The sequence below is a fragment of the Aphanomyces invadans genome, assembly GCF_000520115.1.
Source record: "Aphanomyces invadans strain NJM9701 unplaced genomic scaffold supercont1.4, whole genome shotgun sequence".
NCBI classification, from domain to species: Eukaryota; Oomycota; class Saprolegniomycetes; order Saprolegniales; family Verrucalvaceae; genus Aphanomyces; species Aphanomyces invadans.
Genome location: NW_008580149.1, coordinates 1,566,060 through 1,582,092, shown reverse-complemented (window position 1 = coordinate 1,582,092; position 16,033 = coordinate 1,566,060). Strand labels below are relative to the sequence as shown.

At 55.1% G+C, this 16,033-nt stretch overlaps 7 protein-coding genes across 9 annotated transcripts; 3 read left to right on the top strand and 4 right to left on the bottom strand.

Moving 5' to 3' along the window:
- The first annotated feature begins 45 nt into the window (after nt 1–45).
- H310_02951 (hypothetical protein) lies at nt 46–3,560 on the top strand. Its single transcript, XM_008866652.1, has 4 exons — nt 46–134; nt 204–677; nt 747–2,208; nt 2,263–3,560. The coding sequence occupies exons 1-4, from the start codon at nt 66–68 to the stop codon at nt 3,483–3,485; spliced, it is 3,228 nt and encodes a 1,075-aa protein (XP_008864874.1). The 5' UTR covers nt 46–65; the 3' UTR covers nt 3,486–3,560.
- Nucleotides 3,520–5,046, bottom strand: H310_02950. 2 transcript variants are annotated; one of them, XM_008866651.1, is made up of 7 exons: nt 4,841–5,046; nt 4,646–4,771; nt 4,376–4,578; nt 4,226–4,323; nt 4,158–4,171; nt 3,915–4,111; nt 3,520–3,847 (listed from the first exon to the last, which is right to left on the bottom strand). In XM_008866651.1, exons 1-7 carry the CDS (start codon nt 5,030–5,032, stop codon nt 3,607–3,609), a joined length of 1,071 nt encoding a protein of 356 aa, XP_008864873.1. In that variant the 5' UTR covers nt 5,033–5,046; the 3' UTR covers nt 3,520–3,606. The 2 variants fall into 2 exon arrangements, with proteins under 2 accessions (XP_008864873.1, XP_008864872.1); XM_008866650.1 differs by having other exon boundaries at nt 4,158–4,323.
- Nucleotides 5,047–5,260: 214 nt separating this feature from the next.
- On the top strand, nt 5,261–7,894 carry H310_02949 (hypothetical protein; the record flags this gene model as incomplete). The annotated part of the gene is made up of 8 exons (XM_008866649.1): nt 5,261–5,994; nt 6,044–6,340; nt 6,826–6,922; nt 6,974–7,109; nt 7,162–7,226; nt 7,269–7,349; nt 7,399–7,695; nt 7,742–7,894. 8 exons carry the CDS (start codon nt 5,261–5,263, stop codon nt 7,892–7,894), a joined length of 1,860 nt encoding a protein of 619 aa, XP_008864871.1.
- H310_02948 (protein disulfide-isomerase domain) lies at nt 7,894–9,351 on the bottom strand. Its single transcript, XM_008866648.1, has one exon. The coding sequence runs from the start codon at nt 9,319–9,321 to the stop codon at nt 7,975–7,977; it is 1,347 nt and encodes a 448-aa protein (XP_008864870.1). The 5' UTR covers nt 9,322–9,351; the 3' UTR covers nt 7,894–7,974.
- A 12-nt stretch (nt 9,352–9,363) lies between these two features.
- H310_02947 (hypothetical protein) lies at nt 9,364–10,789 on the bottom strand. Its single transcript, XM_008866647.1, has one exon. It carries the CDS (start codon nt 10,762–10,764, stop codon nt 9,502–9,504), a length of 1,263 nt encoding a protein of 420 aa, XP_008864869.1. The 5' UTR covers nt 10,765–10,789; the 3' UTR covers nt 9,364–9,501.
- A 582-nt stretch (nt 10,790–11,371) lies between these two features.
- On the top strand, nt 11,372–14,991 carry H310_02946 (hypothetical protein). The gene has a single exon (XM_008866646.1). The coding sequence runs from the start codon at nt 11,434–11,436 to the stop codon at nt 14,704–14,706; it is 3,273 nt and encodes a 1,090-aa protein (XP_008864868.1). The 5' UTR covers nt 11,372–11,433; the 3' UTR covers nt 14,707–14,991.
- On the bottom strand, nt 14,752–15,642 carry H310_02945. 2 transcript variants are annotated; one of them, XM_008866645.1, is made up of 2 exons: nt 15,010–15,642; nt 14,752–14,965 (listed from the first exon to the last, which is right to left on the bottom strand). In XM_008866645.1, the coding sequence occupies exons 1-2, from the start codon at nt 15,479–15,481 to the stop codon at nt 14,946–14,948; spliced, it is 492 nt and encodes a 163-aa protein (XP_008864867.1). In that variant the 5' UTR covers nt 15,482–15,642; the 3' UTR covers nt 14,752–14,945. The 2 variants fall into 2 exon arrangements, with proteins under 2 accessions (XP_008864867.1, XP_008864866.1); XM_008866644.1 differs by having other exon boundaries at nt 14,752–15,642.
- Between the last annotated feature and the right edge of the window lie 391 nt (nt 15,643–16,033).

Genomic DNA, 16,033 nt, shown 5'->3' with positions numbered 1-16,033 from the left:
CCGGATACCTACCTCGAGTTCCCTCCAAACCGCACCATTTTGCAAGCGGCAAGGTTGGAGCGAAGATGACGGCGCCGCAACTGGACAAGGAGTTGTTCTTCCGCCGTCTCAACAACATTTATTCCTCTTGGAGGGTATGTGTCCATGGAGACTAGTGGAAGAGGGCCATCAGGCGCGTGATGCTGATGGGAATATGGTCGTAGGATCCGAAAAATGCCGAATGGGACGATGTTGAAAGCTTTTTGGTCTTGGCGGGCAAACCGAACCCAGAAGACAGCGGATATCGTAAATCGGCGGTCTTGCAGTTCTACTTGCTTGGGTTTCTTGAGTTTCCAGAGACCTTGATGGTGTTCACCAAGTCCAAATTAATTGTGCTCACGAGTGGTAAGAAGTACACGATGCTGGAAGAGATCCTCGACGGCAACACCACATCTGATGTCAAGCTTGAGCTGCTGAAGCGGGACAAGACAGACGGCAACAAATCGAACTACGCCACTCTCATCGCTGCCATTCAAGCAGACTGCGTCAAGAAACGCATTGGTGTGTTGACCAAGGAGTCGCCCGAAGGCGACTTGGTGGCGCACTTCATGAGCGAAGTCGATGCGGCTGGCTTGGAAAAGATCGACATCTCCAAGGGCATTGAATGCGCGTTGCGAGTCAAGGCCCCCGAAGAACTAGTACGTTCCTGCCACGTTGTCTCCATTTTTGTGTCCTGCATCACCCTCTCCTGACCGCAACGACCGCAGGACAACATTCGTTGGGCTGGCGCGCTCACGAAAAAGGTGTTTCAATCGAAATTCATTGAGGACATGGAAAGCATCATCGACGAGGACAAGCGAGTCAAACATGACGCGCTGAGTGCCGACATTGAAGGTGTATTTGAAGATCCAAGCAAGATCAAGGTCACATTGAGCCCCGAGGACATCGAGTCGTGCTACTCGCCGATTATTCAGTCCGGTGGCAAGTACGACTTGAAGCCAAGCGCCCAGAGTACGTCGGACGTGATGAAGTTTGACGTGATCGTGGCGTCGGTTGGCGCGCGGTACAAGGGGTACTGTTCGAATGTTGCACGCACGTTCTTTGTGACGCCAACAAAGTCGATGGAGAGGTCGTACGAGCTGCTCCATGAAGCGCACGATGCGTGCATCAACGAGCTCCGTCCCGGGAAGACTGTGAGTCAAGTAGTTGAAAAAATTACAAAGCTGATCGAATCGCGCAATCCGAAGCTCGCCAAACTCCTGACAAAAAACTTTGGGTTTGGCATTGGGCTCGATTTCCGAGAGGCTGGCATGCTCCTCACGGCCAAGAACCACCACGTGATCCAGGCGGGCCAAGCGTTCAACGTCGCCATCGGGTTTCAGAACATCCCGCTCAAGGACACCGACCGGCCTCGCCACTTGCCAGAAACGTACTCGATTTTGCTCGCGGACACCGTGGCCGTGCAAGCGGATGAAACCAAGATCTTGACCAAAGTCTCCAAGGCGTGGACCAAAGTGCATTACGTACTCGACGGAATGGACGAGCCCGAGAAGTCGTCGAGTAAGGCAATGGAAAAGCTAGACAATGCGCAAAAGCAGCACCGCGAACGAAAGGAACTCGCCGCGGACAATGACGACGTCGACGACGCGCCTGCCAGCAGCAACATTGTCCAGAACCGCTTGCGTGACAAGCAACGCCAGTCGGAAGGAAAGCAGACCGACCAGGAACGTCGCGACCGCCATCAAGCCGAGCTCATGAAACGAAAGCGCGAGGAAGCGATGCGTCGATTGGAAGAGCAAAGCAGCGACGCCATCCAAGGCAAACGCCACGACCGAAACGCGATCGTGGCGTACAACCATTCGTCTCGGTACCCGGAGCTCAAACCCCGCCAAGTCGCGGTCGACATGCGCGCGGAAGCCGTGATTGTCCCCATCAACGGCATCCCCGTGCCATTTCACATTTCCACGATCAAGAACGTGAGCAAGAGCGAAGAGGACAAGGCCACGTACCTCCGCATCAACTTTCACTGTCCGGGCGTTGGCGGGACTCTAGGGAAGGACGCGTCCCCGGCGATGCAAGCGGCCGTCGCCAAGTTTCCGTCGCTCATGTTTATCAAGGAACTGGGCTTTCGGTCGAGCGACGCGCACAACTTGAACAACCAGTTTCGACTGATCAAGGAGTTGCAGAAACGCGTCAAACAACGCGAACAACAGGAGCAGGAAGAGTCGGGTACGTCCGTCGAGGCGTTGGTGGGTCCAAATGTGTGACTGTTGTGGTGTCTAGATTTGGTGGTGCAGGAAGATTTGATCTTGCATCGCGATCGCCGCGTGCCGCGACTGAGTGACCTGAGCGCGCGCCCGCATTTGAGCGGTCGCAAGACGCAAGGGACGCTCGAAGCGCACTACAACGGGTTCCGCTTCACGACAAACAAGAACCAAAAGCTCGACATTTTGTACGCCAACATCAAGCACGCGATTTTTCAACCGTGCGACAAGGAGCTCGTCGTGTTGATCCACTTTCACCTGAAGAACCCGATCATGATTGGCAAGAAGAAGCACCAGGACGTTCAGTTTTACACGGAAGTGATCGAGTCCAGTCAGGCGCTGGAAAATCGCCGCCGGTCCATGTACGATCCCGACGAACTGGACGAAGAGAACCGCGAGCGCGCGCTTCGCGAGAAGCTCAACTTGACGTTCAAGGATTTTTGCCAAAAGGTCGAGCGAGTCAGCGAAGCCATCGACAAAACGATCACGTTTGACATTCCGTACCGGGAACTCGGGTTCAGCGGCACGCCGTTCAAGGAAATGGTCCTCCTGCAGCCGACCGTGCACTGCCTGGTGTCGCTGACCGAGTACCCGTTTTTCATCACGTTGCTGGACGACGTCGAGCACGTTCACTTTGAGCGCGTGTTTTTCGGGTCCAAGAACTTTGACATGGTGTTTGTGTACAAAAACTTTAATTTGGTGCCGGTCCGCGTGTCGGCGATTTCGACCAACGAACTCGAACGCATCAAGGAATGGCTGGACGATATTGACATTTGTTTTACGGAAGGGCCGGCCAACTTGAACTGGAAGCAAATCATGGTCACGATCAAGGCGGACGATCGGTTCTACTTGGAGACGGACGAAGACGGCGTGCCCAAACCGGCCGGGTGGGAATTCCTCCGCATGGACGGCAGCGACGACGAAGACGACGGCGAAGAAGACGAAGAAAGCGAGTTTGAAGGAAGCGCGAGCGGCAGCGAGTCGGACGGATCGGACGACGACGACTCGGACGATTCCGACTCGGACGTGTCGCTCGTGGATGAAGACGACGACTCGGACGATGGCAGCGACGACGAAGAAGACGAGGAGGAAGGCCCGAGCTGGGACGAGCTCGAGAAGGAAGCCCGCGCATCCGACATGATGCGCAACGAAAAGAAAGAAGCCGACAGTGACGAAGAGTTCAAGCGAAAACACAAGAAAAAGTCGTCCGGTGGCCCGCCCCCGAAGCGAGCTAAGCGTTAAGTATGATGGATGTACCACTAAGCAACGCATTGAGCCAAGGAATACTTTAATAGCGCAGGATGTTGGAGACGTGGCATACGACCAAGCCCCATGGACCGCAACGAAGGACGCAGTGACCATGTTAATAATAGTGGAAGAACAGGAGCAAGGTGGACGCCCCCACGTAGCAGCAAAAGATGAGAAAGCCGAGGCCGTGGCCATAGTCTGCCGCCTGCTTGAGCGACTGGTTCCCGTGGCCGACATTCTCGGCCACCAAGTCGGCTTCCTTGGCCACAACGTGCATCTTTTCCGCCTGGCCGCCGATTTCATTCGCGAATTGATGCATCATGTCTCGGATGTCGTGGACTTGTTTCTCGACGCGTCTAGCCATCGCAACCCGAGCAACTCGTGAGAAAGTGGTGGTGTAAAACGGGGAGCGAGGAAGAGTACCTGGCGGCGTCGATTTCATCGTGGAAATGACGATGCAATTGAACGTTCTCGGCGTGAAATTGACGCGTCTCGGCCTCGGAGAACACCATGGCGTCGTCTTGTGCGTTCTTCGACGATAATTCCACGAACGGCGGTGCGGTGGTTGATATGCCAGGCCAAGTCGTTGCTGGTTCGTCGACACAGGTTTGTCCACGGGCCTGCACATCGCTCCACGTCATTTGGGATTGAATGGGCCAAACGTACAGGAGATGGTGGTGCTAGAGGACGTGCAGAAGGTGAATCTGGGATGCTAGGCTGCGGTGGCGACGCACTGGACGAGGGCAATGCTGTGGTGAGCGGAACTGGCGCAGTCTTGGATTTGGGCAAAACGATGGTGCTTCGATTGAACTCGATGCCGTCGGGGACGAGTCTGCATGAACAAAGTGACGGGTAGCTTGCTCAGGACCTGAACATGACCGTACTTTTTAGACAGAAAGAAGGGCCGACTCATGCGCTTCGTCTGGTGGTCTTTTGTCGATGAGATGCCGCGTTTGATGCGGTCGATCAGGTAGTGAATGATCTCCGAATGTACTTTGGCCACTTGTGGTGTTACGGGGATGGAAAGCACTGCATTCTTGAGCTCGTCCAGACGCTGCTCGCATAGCTTGTACGAATCAAGCAAGCTCTACGCATGGTTCGAAAAATGAGGACGACAGCGGAGCGGACCAAAGGCGACAAGTCGGCTTCCATACGTCTTCGAGCTCTTCGCGCTCCAAGTCAGTGAACACCGTTGCTTTGCTCGGTAGGAAGTGCGAAGGGCTCAAGTACGCTCTCCTCTTTTCCTCCCAGAACGCCGCAATCTTTTGAATGTCGCGCAGCTATGGACAGTCTGATCAGCACCCTGGTTTCATGACGACTAGATCGCCGTGGCGACAAGGACGACGTACAATATCCATGGCCGCCTGCATGAAATTAGTGACCTGATGATTGGCATCTTGCTTATCTTGTCGAGGCGCAGCCTTCCACTTGGCCAGCTTGTGGAAATCGTGCGTGATGTCGCACACCATGGCACCAGCTTTGTCAGTCGATCCAGCCCATTTCACACTATTTACAGTGTGTATGAAATAGTGTGAAACCATTGAACGGAGGAAAAAATGGTAAATGGACGAATATCGGATATATCACAAATCAAAATATTTCTAGAAATTTCCAACTCTCAACAGTGATACTGTATGAAGCTCAAGCGATTATTCATAAAAATTTAGTGGTCGTCTCTGATTGGGTGAAACCAAGCGTGGACTTGTTCCATTGGTTTGCTGCTGGTTCATTTTTGCCCGCCACACATCGATTTGAATCGTTTCAACATCATGGCCAAGAACAAGTCCGCCGCGCACACTTCGTCGTCCCCTGCAAAGGATACCACGCCCCAGAAGGCGGCTGATGTCAAGGCATCGCCTTCAAAGAAGGCGTCGACAGTGACCAAGCTTGCTATTGAGCCCGGTTTCTTCGGGGAACAGATTCACCCGCATCATAGCTTGGTGTGTGAAAACCCGACTGAAGACATGGCGTTCCAGCTCGCTGGCGCAGCGTTGGCCGGTGATGCCATTGCAGGTCGCACGACGCTGTATGCATCGTCCGAACGTCGGGACTTAAAGATTGCGTTGTGCACGTTGGACATTGCGTCGGCTTCGCAGTGGACGTTGAGCCACACTTTCTCGCCAATGGACGGCGCCGTCACATTTTCGACGGAAGGAGTGAACGCGATCCACTTGACTGGGTATGTGGATGCAGAAATGGACGAAGACGTCGACGAAGACGACGAAGGATTGTACGGCATTGGCGGCGACGACGACGACGACAGCGATGACGAACACGACCTCCTCGAAGTCGTTGACGAAGAAGATGACGACGACGATGATGATGGTGATGAAATCCCCGACTCGGGTCGATTTGAAGAGATTGTAGACGAAGAAGAGCCGGCCAAGGAAGAGAAGAAGGTCGACAAGAAGCGACCTGTGGATGCTGCCGCCCGTGAGGAAGGCTCGAAAAAGGCCAAGCCAACGCCCGTGCGCAAGGCAGGTGGCGTCACTGTCGAAGACAGGTACAAATATATCTCTGGTCGATAGGAATGCTCACGAGTTATGATGTAGTGTCATCGGGACGGGCAAAGAAGCCTTGAAGGGCCGCAAGGTGCAAATACTCTACAAAGGCAAGCTCGCCAAGAACAACAAACAGTTCGATGCCAACCAAGACCGCAAGAGACCGTTCAGGTTCAAGTTAGGCTCGGGCAACGTCATCAAGGGCATGGACATTGGCGTCGAAGGCATGCGTGTGGGCGGGAAGCGGACGATCACGATTCCGTCCAAGCTCGGGTACGGCTCGGAAGGCGCCGGCAAGGACATTCCCCCAAACTCGGACCTCATTTTTGAAATCGAACTCCTCCATGCGTAAACTATGCTTCCAACTTGAATATATCCTGCCATCCTAAACATGTTGGGCTTGCCTGCCCACCCGAGAGGTGCCACCAGAGCGGAGCCACCTCCGCAGCAACCACAGACTCTGCCATGACCGTCCATGCGGAATGCTGCATCTGACATGACCGTGTCCACCGTGTGATGGCTCGATCTTGGGCATCGCGCTCGATTTCAATGGGAAAGGGATGGACTACACTAATTTCTGTCGGAATTTGCAGTAGCATACATCTCGGCATGAAAGGGACTTTGGCAACGCTGGATGAGAATGCCGGCGCAAGGCGACGCATCAGGGACCATGTCGTTGCATTCGCCTTGCGAGGTCTTGCCTTTGTCGTGGGTATCCTTCCTCCCTCATTGTTCGTTCCGTTGGGGCGACTACTGGGACGCGTTGGGCACGCAGGTGCGCGGGGTCGTGCAGCCGACGACGGGTTCCTACTGTGTGCAGTGGGTCTTCGTAGGCAAATTGTGCAACGCAATGTCGCCGCGGCGTTTCCGTCGATGAGCGTAGCCAAGCGAAAGCGCCTTGTCCGTGAAACCTACGAAAACACTTGCGTCGTACGCTCGACCGTCTCCTGTTACGTTCGCATCTCACCATCCGTGGCATAGTCCTTGCTTTGGTTTTTGCATCTTCAAGCGTTCGGACGATGGAGGCACATGGAGCGCTATATCGACCTCGCGTTTCCACCAGCATACGTGGCCGATCTGAGCGAAGGGTCCGTGATTGTCGTGACCGGTCATATCGGTAGGTTCCACACTGCATGTACGCACTCTGCTCGAATGCAAATTTGGTGTAGGCTGCTGGGAACTGCTACCGTGTGTGCATGCGCCACCGCATCTGCACGTTCGCCGCGTCGTCGAGGTTATCGTGCCTCCACACCGCTCATTTCAATCGTACATGTAGCTCTATCGCCCGCTGCACAACGAGCCGTTGAACGCATGGCTGACTCGTCTCCGAAGCTATCCCCACACTCGTTTGCTTCCAGTACAATCCCATCCATATCTTCGATCTCAATTCACACGACTCTTGCCAGGATAAAAATTGCCTTCCTGCTCTGGCAAATGTCTTGGCGCCGCGCGCTTCCGATCCCGACTCCAGCGCTCTCAACGACACTCGGCATGCTGCACCACCCGCTTCCGACGTTGTCGCCCTCGTTTGCGACCAACGGCCCAGTCGAAGTGGTGTCGACGTGTGGTTTGTTGGCCAGCCCTCGCGGATGGCTCCTGGGATGGCCGTCCTGCACCAGCGCACGCGGCGTCCTATTTGGTTCACTGCGTTAACGTTGGCGCCTCCAAATCACGCCAAGCCGTTGATCCTGCACACGCTGCCGGTACGCGACTCAATGCTGTTCCGACGCGTCCACATGGCCCCATTAGATTCATCGCGACGCGATTTCTGCAGAGCGGCAGCAGCCATCGGTGCAAGCCATCATGCAAGTGTATGCCACGACCTTGTCGTCCCTCATCATGGCCTTCCCAGCTCAGTACATGTGGTTCCATGACCGCTGGAACACTCGTCGGCATCCATAATGTTCAACCGCATTCCAGCAAAACTTTGTCATTAGACCAACTTGGCATGGACCGTGTCACAAACCGAAGAAGCATCATATCTAAAGCTCGTCGCTGCCGCCGCCGAGACCGAGCTCCTTGAGGATATCGTCGTCATCGTCGTCGACAATCGCGTCGACCTTGGCGTCCTTGCCGTCCCAAGGCGTCACGGTGTGGATCGCCGGTAGATTGTCGTACGGGTATGTGCTCTGCTTGCCAGAAAAAATATCTTCGAGGAACGTGGCAATCGACTTGCTATCGAACGCGGCGCGCATGACCGAGTACCGCTGCTTGTCGAGCGAAATCGCCACGACCGCAGGGTATCCAAACGTGAGGTCGAACGCTTGCTCGAGCTTGTTTTGGTCGCCACCCTGGACCCATGAGAACCGGAACGGCTTGCCACGCACCAACTTGGCAGCACCTTCGACTTGGCTCAGGTAATCTGTGCGGCCCTTCGCCCCCGAGTCGAAGATGTGAGGCAAGACCGCAACGACGCAGATCGACTTGCCAGCACAGTGGTCTTGCATCGTGCTCATCGACGTGATTTCAGGCACCTTCAAGCCACCTCCAAGTTTCTCGAGCTGGTGCAGCGCATACGAGACTATGCCCGACGCTTGGCGAGGCCCTTGGTAGTCCTGAGCATCCGACGCAGACGATGCCGTCGGTCCGAACAGCTTGATCGTAGGAAAACCCTTGATGCCATACTCACTCGCCTTGCGCTCGGCCGCTGTGGCGTCCAAAGCACCCAACTTTACTTGACCCTTCAGCTCCGAGGCAGCTTGTTCCCATTCCGGAGCCAACGATTTGCAGTGACCACACCAAGGGGCGTAGAACTCCACCATCCACACGTCGCCGCTGTTTAACACGAGCTCGTCAAAGTTGTCGTCAGTGAGTGTGACAACGGCAGAGGATGAAGGCGACGGCTTCGACTTGGGTTTGGGCTTTTCTTGCGGCGAAGGCTTGCCAGTCGATGCTTTGCCAGACATACGAGCCTTCGCTAACTTGGACGCTTCCTTGACGGCTGCGTCTACAATCGCCTGCGCCGTGCGTTGGCCTTGGTAATCCGTGGGGGAACGCTTGTTGTCTCCAAACACTTTGATGGTCGGAAACCCTTGGACGCCGTACTTGCCAGCAAGTTCTTTGTGTTGGTCGCAATCGACAGCAGCAACGTTCACAATTCCATCCAACGCCTTCGCAGCTTTCTTCCATTCCGGAGCAAGGTTCTTGCAGTGACCGCACCATGGCGCGTAAAACTCAACGAACCACACACCCTTGCCGCCAATGACTTCCTTTTCGAAGGATTTGGGGTCCAAGTTCTTCACAGCACTTGCCGACGTATAAAAGGCGGACGAAAACGCGACAGCGCTGCACAGCGCCAGCATGATCACACGCAGCCCCATGGACGTCATCACACGAGTAATCTTTTTCAAGTGGCATGCACGTTGTTTTCTGCTGGAATTCCCTGCCATGAGGCAATTTCTGATTGGTTAAAATATAGGGAAATGTCCTGAATAGACGAAGCGGATTGGCTATTCGGATTTTCCCAAAAGGCACAACCAAATTGAGATCTTTCTCGAAAACTGGCAAGATCACAAGTACTTCGCCGCGATGGACGCCAACATCCAAGCCTTCTCTGAATTGTACCCGACCTCTGAAATGCCTGCAGGCGGAGGGATAGATGGTCGATATGTTGAAGGCCGCAGTGGTGGCGGCTGCGACTGTACGTCCTGTGGTTGGAGTCCAAGAAGTCGCTGAAGACGTTTGGATGGACCAAGGAGGTGCACGACCACGCCTGCATCGATTTGGGCTTCTAACCCGTCGGGGTCATCAAGCATTACTTGCTCGTGGTACAAGGTCCGCATCGCTTTCTCGTCGTGGGTTTCAACGCAGGTCGCCCATACGTCTCGGGCTGTCGTGTGGAAGCACGGTTGAATTGGCAGCTTTCCCTGGAACCACGCGTCGGGGAATCGTCCAAGCGTACGATATTTTTCTTTGAACCAGTCGTAGCCGCAGCTTGGATAGTGCAATATCCACGGCGACGTTGTATGTGAGATCGTCGTCGCCATGTTCATTCGACGTGGGTCGGGGAAGTTGGTCACAGTAGCGAGGGAAGGGTGCGGCTGCCACGAATGCACGCTGGACGGCAAGACGCCTCGTCGAATGCGAACTGCAGACTTACCGTTGTCGTAGGCAAGCATGTACTGCCGATGCGTCGTGCGGTCCCTCCATCGGTTCATGCAGGCTTGGGCAGCAGACGTGAACGGCGCGACCAAGTGGTTTACTTTAAAATGGCTGACTTCAACAAAGTAATTGGACACGTTGGCTGTGGTTGGGATGGCTTCATGGTTGACGAATGTGAATTGGTGAATCGAAGGAGATGCTGACGCGAAGAACATGTGCAATCCATCGTTGCGGTCGTCGTCGTGGTTGCTGGGGTAGTAAAGCAGCTCGTCGAGGTCCAAGTGTACAAGCCACTCCAACGGAGTGCGCGAAGCATCCGTGCGGGCGATCTCGTTCCACGTCAGGCACGAAGTCATCGCGAGTTCGCAGTTCAACTGCTGGCGTGCATGGACTTCATCTGAAATCGAAGGCTGCAGGGCTGCGTACAAACTGCAAGTAGGGTATATGGCATAGCTCGACGACTTCTCCACGATATCGATGGCTTGCCTGTGTTGCTTCAAGGCGGAATGCAGTCGGGAGAGCACTTCCTCCGAGGTTGTGCCAGGCGTGTCGAGGAAGACGCAGATGCGTTTGAATCCGACAGACAAGTGATATAGCAGGAAGCTGCTGAGGACGTCGAGCTCCCGTGGCGAAGCTGAGTCCACCGCTACCGTCGTCACGAGCCCGAGCATGCCACCCACAATTGTGTCATGTCGCACTATTTCGATTTAAAAATCTGCATCGAAAATTAAAATGCCCTTCGTGGGATAAACCCTTGTAAAGACAATTGCCGCCTCCTGCACATCGTGGCCGATAGCATCCGTTGCTGCCTCGTGGCGGGCAACCTGTCCTGGGTACAAGAATCTCCTGGCTACGGTAGCTACAACTATTGATAAGGCAGTCGTGATGGCGCGCCTGGATACAGTTCATCTCGCATCGGCGAATGATCCATGCACGCACAAATCGTTTTTGACGCGGCGTTTCCTATGGTTTCGGGGTTTCGAACGCTGGCGATGGCATCCAACTGAAGACATACGTGAAGTAGCAACATCGTATGAGGTGCCGAACCACTCGTGGCCTGTTGGGGCTGGGTCGCCGCCACGACGCCCCCTTCGCACCTGAGGCGTTGTGCCGGCGCGCACTGGGGCAATTCATCCCAATGCCCCGTATAAGATCGTCACGTGCACAGATGAATTCCACCAATCGAATGGCATGGCGGGGAATATGCAATCTCTGATTGGCTCTCCCCGGCGGCAAATGCACTTCACCATTCATTTCGCCTTCAATTTCGTATTGGCTGAGATCTTGAAGATCACCGTTTCGAGTCATTCTCGGAGATATCCGCCACACGACATCGCACCATGGTCGACTTCGCCCCAGAACAGCTCGAGGAGTGCATCTCGCGGCTGATGGCACCCAACACCCAGGTCATCAAGGAAGCGGAAGCTCTGCTGAAGCAATACATCGGATCGCCTGCGTCCATCCTGGGGTTGATGACCCAGTTGCAAGGGTCGTCGCGCCCGGAAGTTCGCCAATACGCGGCGTTGCTCATGCACCTGAAGATCTCGTCGCACTGGTCAAACTTTGACGTTCCCACACGCACTGGCCTCGCGCAAGCGTTGCTCCAACGTGTTGTGGAAGAACCCATCGCGGTCGTGCAAGTCGGCATTGCGCGCATCATCGCCGCCGTTGCCGCCGAAATTATGCCGGAAGGCCAATGGCCGGAACTGTTCAACTTGATCACGACGTGTGCTGGGAACGCCGCGAGCGCGCCCGCGCGGTACCTCGCCATGCTGTTGCTCAACAAGTTGAACGAAACGATTGGCGACCAACTGATTGAACAGTTCCAAAACGTCAAGGGCTTCTACTTGAACGGGCTTAAGGACGCCGAAATGAAAGTTCGCGTTGAAGCTATGCGCGCGTCGTGCGGCATTGCGCCATTCCTGGACGAAAACGAAGTCTCGGACAAGAAGACGGCAACAGACTTCCAAACGCTTGTCGAGCCCATGATCGACATCCTCAAAGCATGCATGGCGGCACAGAACGAACAAGAAGCGTGCGACTTTATGGAGTCGTTCACGTCGCTGTCGGAGATCTCGTTCCCGCTTCTCACCAAGGCGATGCCGACCCTCGTGCACCTCCTCCTCCAAATCTTCATGGCCCCCGATGTCGAACAGTCGACGCGGTCCGCGGCCAACTCGTGCCTGAACTCGATGATCGAAAACAAGCCCAAGGTCATTTCCAAGTCCAACCTGGCGCCAACGATTTTCAACGCAATGATCCAAGCGATTGCGGCCGACACGGTGTCGGCGAGCGGGGTCTTCTTCAGCATCTTGCAGGAAGAAAACGACGAAGACGAAGAGGAGCAGATGACGCAAATGGCGCAGCGCACCCTCGACTACATGGCACTGAGCTTGTCGCCCAAGACGCTCAAACCGATTATCCTCCAGTGCGCCCATCAAGTCGTCGGGTCCACCAACCCCAACATGCAAAAGGCTGGTGTTCTCGCGCTCGGCGTCGTGTCCGAAGGCTTGTCCGACTTCATGTCGGAGAACCTCGCGAGCGTGTTGCCGCTCATCTTTTCGGCCGCGTCGTCCACCCACCACAACGTCCGGGAAGCCGCGTGCTTTTCGCTCGGCCAGTTTGCCGAGTACCTCCAGCCCGAGATTCAATCGCACTATGCCGAGATCATCCCCGTTGCCCTCGCGCTCCTGGACGACCCGACGCCGGCGGTCAAGGCAACGTCGTGCTATGTTCTCGAAGTCTTTACCGAGTCGATGGAGCCGGAAGAGATCGAGCCGTTCTTGAACGGACTCGTCGAGAAGCTTGTGGTGCTCGTGCAAACCCAAAAACCCGGCATCCAAAAGTTGGCCATTTCCGCGTTGGGCAGTGTCTCGGTCGGCGCCAAGACCAAGTTTGAGCCGTACTTTTCCGGCGTGTGCGATTTGCTGCAGCCGTTCTTGGGCATCACGGACAAGAAGTACTTGCAGCTGCGCGCGACCGCGATCGAGTGCCTCGGGTACTTGGTCGTCGCCCTGGGTGCCGAGAAATTTGGCCCGCACATCCAAACGATCATGCCGTACGTGTTCCAAACGATGCAATTCCACGACGAAGAGCTCAACGACATGTGCATGGGTTTTATCATCAACGCGAGCAACATTTACAAGCAGGCGTTCTTGCCGTACGCCGAAACGTGCGTCCAGGCGATCTTGCCCATGCTGACGCCGGACAACGGCGTCGAAATCTGCCGCGACAACGATCAAAAGCTCGAAGCGTTCGAAGACGAAGACGAGATCGACGCGACCGAACACTACTTCAAGGTCCACACGGCGACCACGGAAATGCTGACCCGGGCCGTGCAATGCATTGAAGCGCTTGCGACGAACCTCGGCGGTGCCTTTGACCGCTTCGTCCCCGACATCTTGGTCGCCATGTCGTTGATGGTGGAAACGATCCACGAAACTGTGCGTGCGGTAGTCCCGGAAGCGTGTGCCGCGCTCGTGGTTGTGTCGTTCTACGCCACGACTCCTGCTGCCCAGGACGGCGACGTCAAGGCATGGTCGCAAGGTCAGTTGCTGGAGCTACACCCTCGCACCAAGCTCCTCTTGGACAAACTGATGGGCCCTCCACTCGGCGACGTTGAAGCCGGCCAAATTCAGAGCGTGTTTCAAGAACTCCTCCACGACGACGATCCCAGCGTCGTCGAAGGCACGCTCCGGTCGCTCACGACGCTCACGACGGAACTCGGGGCGGTCGTGTTGGCGCCGTATTTTGACCTGATCGGCAAGTTCACGGAATCGACGCTCGAACTCAGCTCCGACGACACCGACGGTCATGGCCACGACGAAGAAGACGACGAGGACGAAGATGGCGAAAAGAGCACCGTTGTTGACTTGCTCACCGAGCTGTTTGGTGCGATGGCCAAGGCGTTCGGCCCGGGCTTGTTGCCATTGTGGACGCCGCTCTTCCCGAAGTTCATGGCATACTTCAACGTTGGCATTCACTCGGACAAGGATCGTGCGGCCATCCTTGGGTGCTTTGGCGAAGTGCTCCCGGAACTCCAAGCGGCTGGCGCCCAGTACGTGTCTGAAGTCGTCCCCGCCTTGTTCAAGGGCGCGGCGTCGGCCGACTCGTCGCTCCAACGCAACTCGGCCTTTAGCCTCGGCGCAATTGTGCGGATGAGCGGTCCTGCACTCGCGCCGCAATATCTGCAGCTCCTCCAGGCACTCGCCCCGCTCTTCAACGCCAACGACGAAGCCGTGGTCGACAATGCGTGCTCGGCCGTGGCGTCGATGATCTCGACCGCGCCGGAAGCTGTCCCGCTGGACCAAGTGTTGCCCGTCTTCTTGAAGGCGCTGCCGCTCAAGGCCGACTTTTCCGAAACGGAAAACGTGTACGGCGCGCTGTTCAAGCTGCTCGAAATGCAACACCCCGTCGCAAGCCAACACATGAGCACGATCCTCTCCATTTTTGCTCAGTCGCTTGGTGAAAACTCGGACGTGGACGAAGATGTCCAGAAGAAGATCGTCGCATGCTTCAAGTGGCTCGCTGCGTCGTTTCCCGATCAAATGCAGGCTGTTGTGTCGGGCTTGATCGCTGAACACCAAGCGACCTTGCAACGGGCGGCGCTGTAGAGCCAGCCCCCCTCTCCGTTTGAACGGAATGTCGAGAGTAGATTTTAGGAAGGTATTGTGCGTGTGATTAACTTTATTTTGGCGCTGTGGCTCATCTCTTGCTCTTTTGTCCACACGGCATCGCTCGTTCGACCTCCCGTGGTATGTGAACTCGAAAATTCGACTGACGTTGGAGTGCTCGCCACGGCACTCTTCACGGGACATATCCGTACGAACGGAATGTCCTGCGATCGCTCGACTCACTTCATAGAGCAACCCGCTTCATGGTGCTCTTACAACGATGTTGGATAGATTTTGTCTTACATGCGAGCTTAGCGTGTGACCATGCGTTTGGTGTTGGCAAGGGTGAGGTGGGGTTGCTGAGCATGACCAGTCCAGCTCTGGGATAATGGTGGAAGGATCGTGAGCGATGGCCAAGGTTACACATCGGGTCGATTGGACGCTTCGAGTAGACCAGCCCATTGCCCGGACGTATCGTCACTGAGGTACGTTGTGTCGGGATGTGGGTCCATGGCCGGGACGAATGCCCTACCTGAAGAATCGACCGAGGCGATGATGACATGGGCATGGCTTCCACGCGGCGAGTTGCCTCGCAGGAGAACGAGCGTGCCGGGAACGAGAGATGATTCGTTCGATGGAAGCGTCCCGTTTGGAGACAACGGGACTTTGCGCAAGTGGACGTTCGTGCCCCGACAGTCGAGCCAAGCATTGATGGCAACCATGTATCCTCTGGGATCGGAGATGAAGTTCGGGACGTCGGCGAGGTCGATTCCATACAAGCTAGCAAAGCAAGCTTGTAATGCGTTTCCTTGTGCTGCAGTGAAGTCCGTCTGAAGAACGCGGCGGAGAGCTGGGGATGCTGCGCTTGTGGCCATCGATGATGTCGCTGCCCGACTCAGGGACGCGCTTTCAAAAGTACATTGTGCTGCAATACGCTATTCCAATTAACAATGGCAATTTTTCATAATTTCTTTATTTTAACTTGCTTTTCATAATTAACCCAGTTGTCTACAATTTCTACAAATTTTACATATATATTTTCAACAGAATAGAATATGCTTTAATTACTCTCGGACGTTTGACAATTCTGCAAAATGCATTATTGACACAAAACGAATTGTTCAAATACTGAAAATTCGGTTGTATATATTGTGCTGTCGCAGAACTTTCGCAATAACGTTAGCACTGGCGAAATACACCGCCACAAGATTGGAATAAACCTGCTGATGTTGTTGGTGGCAGTGGTGTCACTGGTAAATCGCCAACGCATTGCCATCGCTCAATATTGCTCATTGCAAATACAACGGTCGAAATGCATATCGCTGAG

Excerpts from the sequence above, each read along its gene's own strand:
- H310_02951 (XM_008866652.1), top strand. The coding sequence starts at position 66 with ATGACGGCGCCGCAACTGGACAAGGAGTTGTTCTTCCGCCGTCTCAAC. Across the intron at positions 135-203 it reads ACATTTATTCCTCTTGGAGG|GATCCGAAAAATGCCGAATG; the intron begins GTATGTGTCCAT and ends ATATGGTCGTAG. Across the intron at positions 2,209-2,262 it reads ACAGGAGCAGGAAGAGTCGG|ATTTGGTGGTGCAGGAAGAT; the intron begins GTACGTCCGTCG and ends TGTGGTGTCTAG.
- H310_02950 (XM_008866650.1), bottom strand. The coding sequence starts at position 5,032 with ATGGTTTCACACTATTTCATACACACTGTAAATAGTGTGAAATGGGCT. Across the intron at positions 4,772-4,840 it reads TGCAGGCGGCCATGGATATT|CTGCGCGACATTCAAAAGAT; the intron begins GTACGTCGTCCT and ends GACTGTCCATAG. Across the intron at positions 4,112-4,157 it reads CTCTAGCACCACCATCTCCT|GCCCGTGGACAAACCTGTGT; the intron begins GTACGTTTGGCC and ends AGCGATGTGCAG.
- H310_02948 (XM_008866648.1), bottom strand. The coding sequence starts at position 9,321 with ATGACGTCCATGGGGCTGCGTGTGATCATGCTGGCGCTGTGCAGCGCT.
- H310_02947 (XM_008866647.1), bottom strand. The coding sequence starts at position 10,764 with ATGCTCGGGCTCGTGACGACGGTAGCGGTGGACTCAGCTTCGCCACGG.
- H310_02946 (XM_008866646.1), top strand. The coding sequence starts at position 11,434 with ATGGTCGACTTCGCCCCAGAACAGCTCGAGGAGTGCATCTCGCGGCTG.
- H310_02945 (XM_008866644.1), bottom strand. The coding sequence starts at position 15,481 with ATGGAATCGACCTCGCCGACGTCCCGAACTTCATCTCCGATCCCAGAG.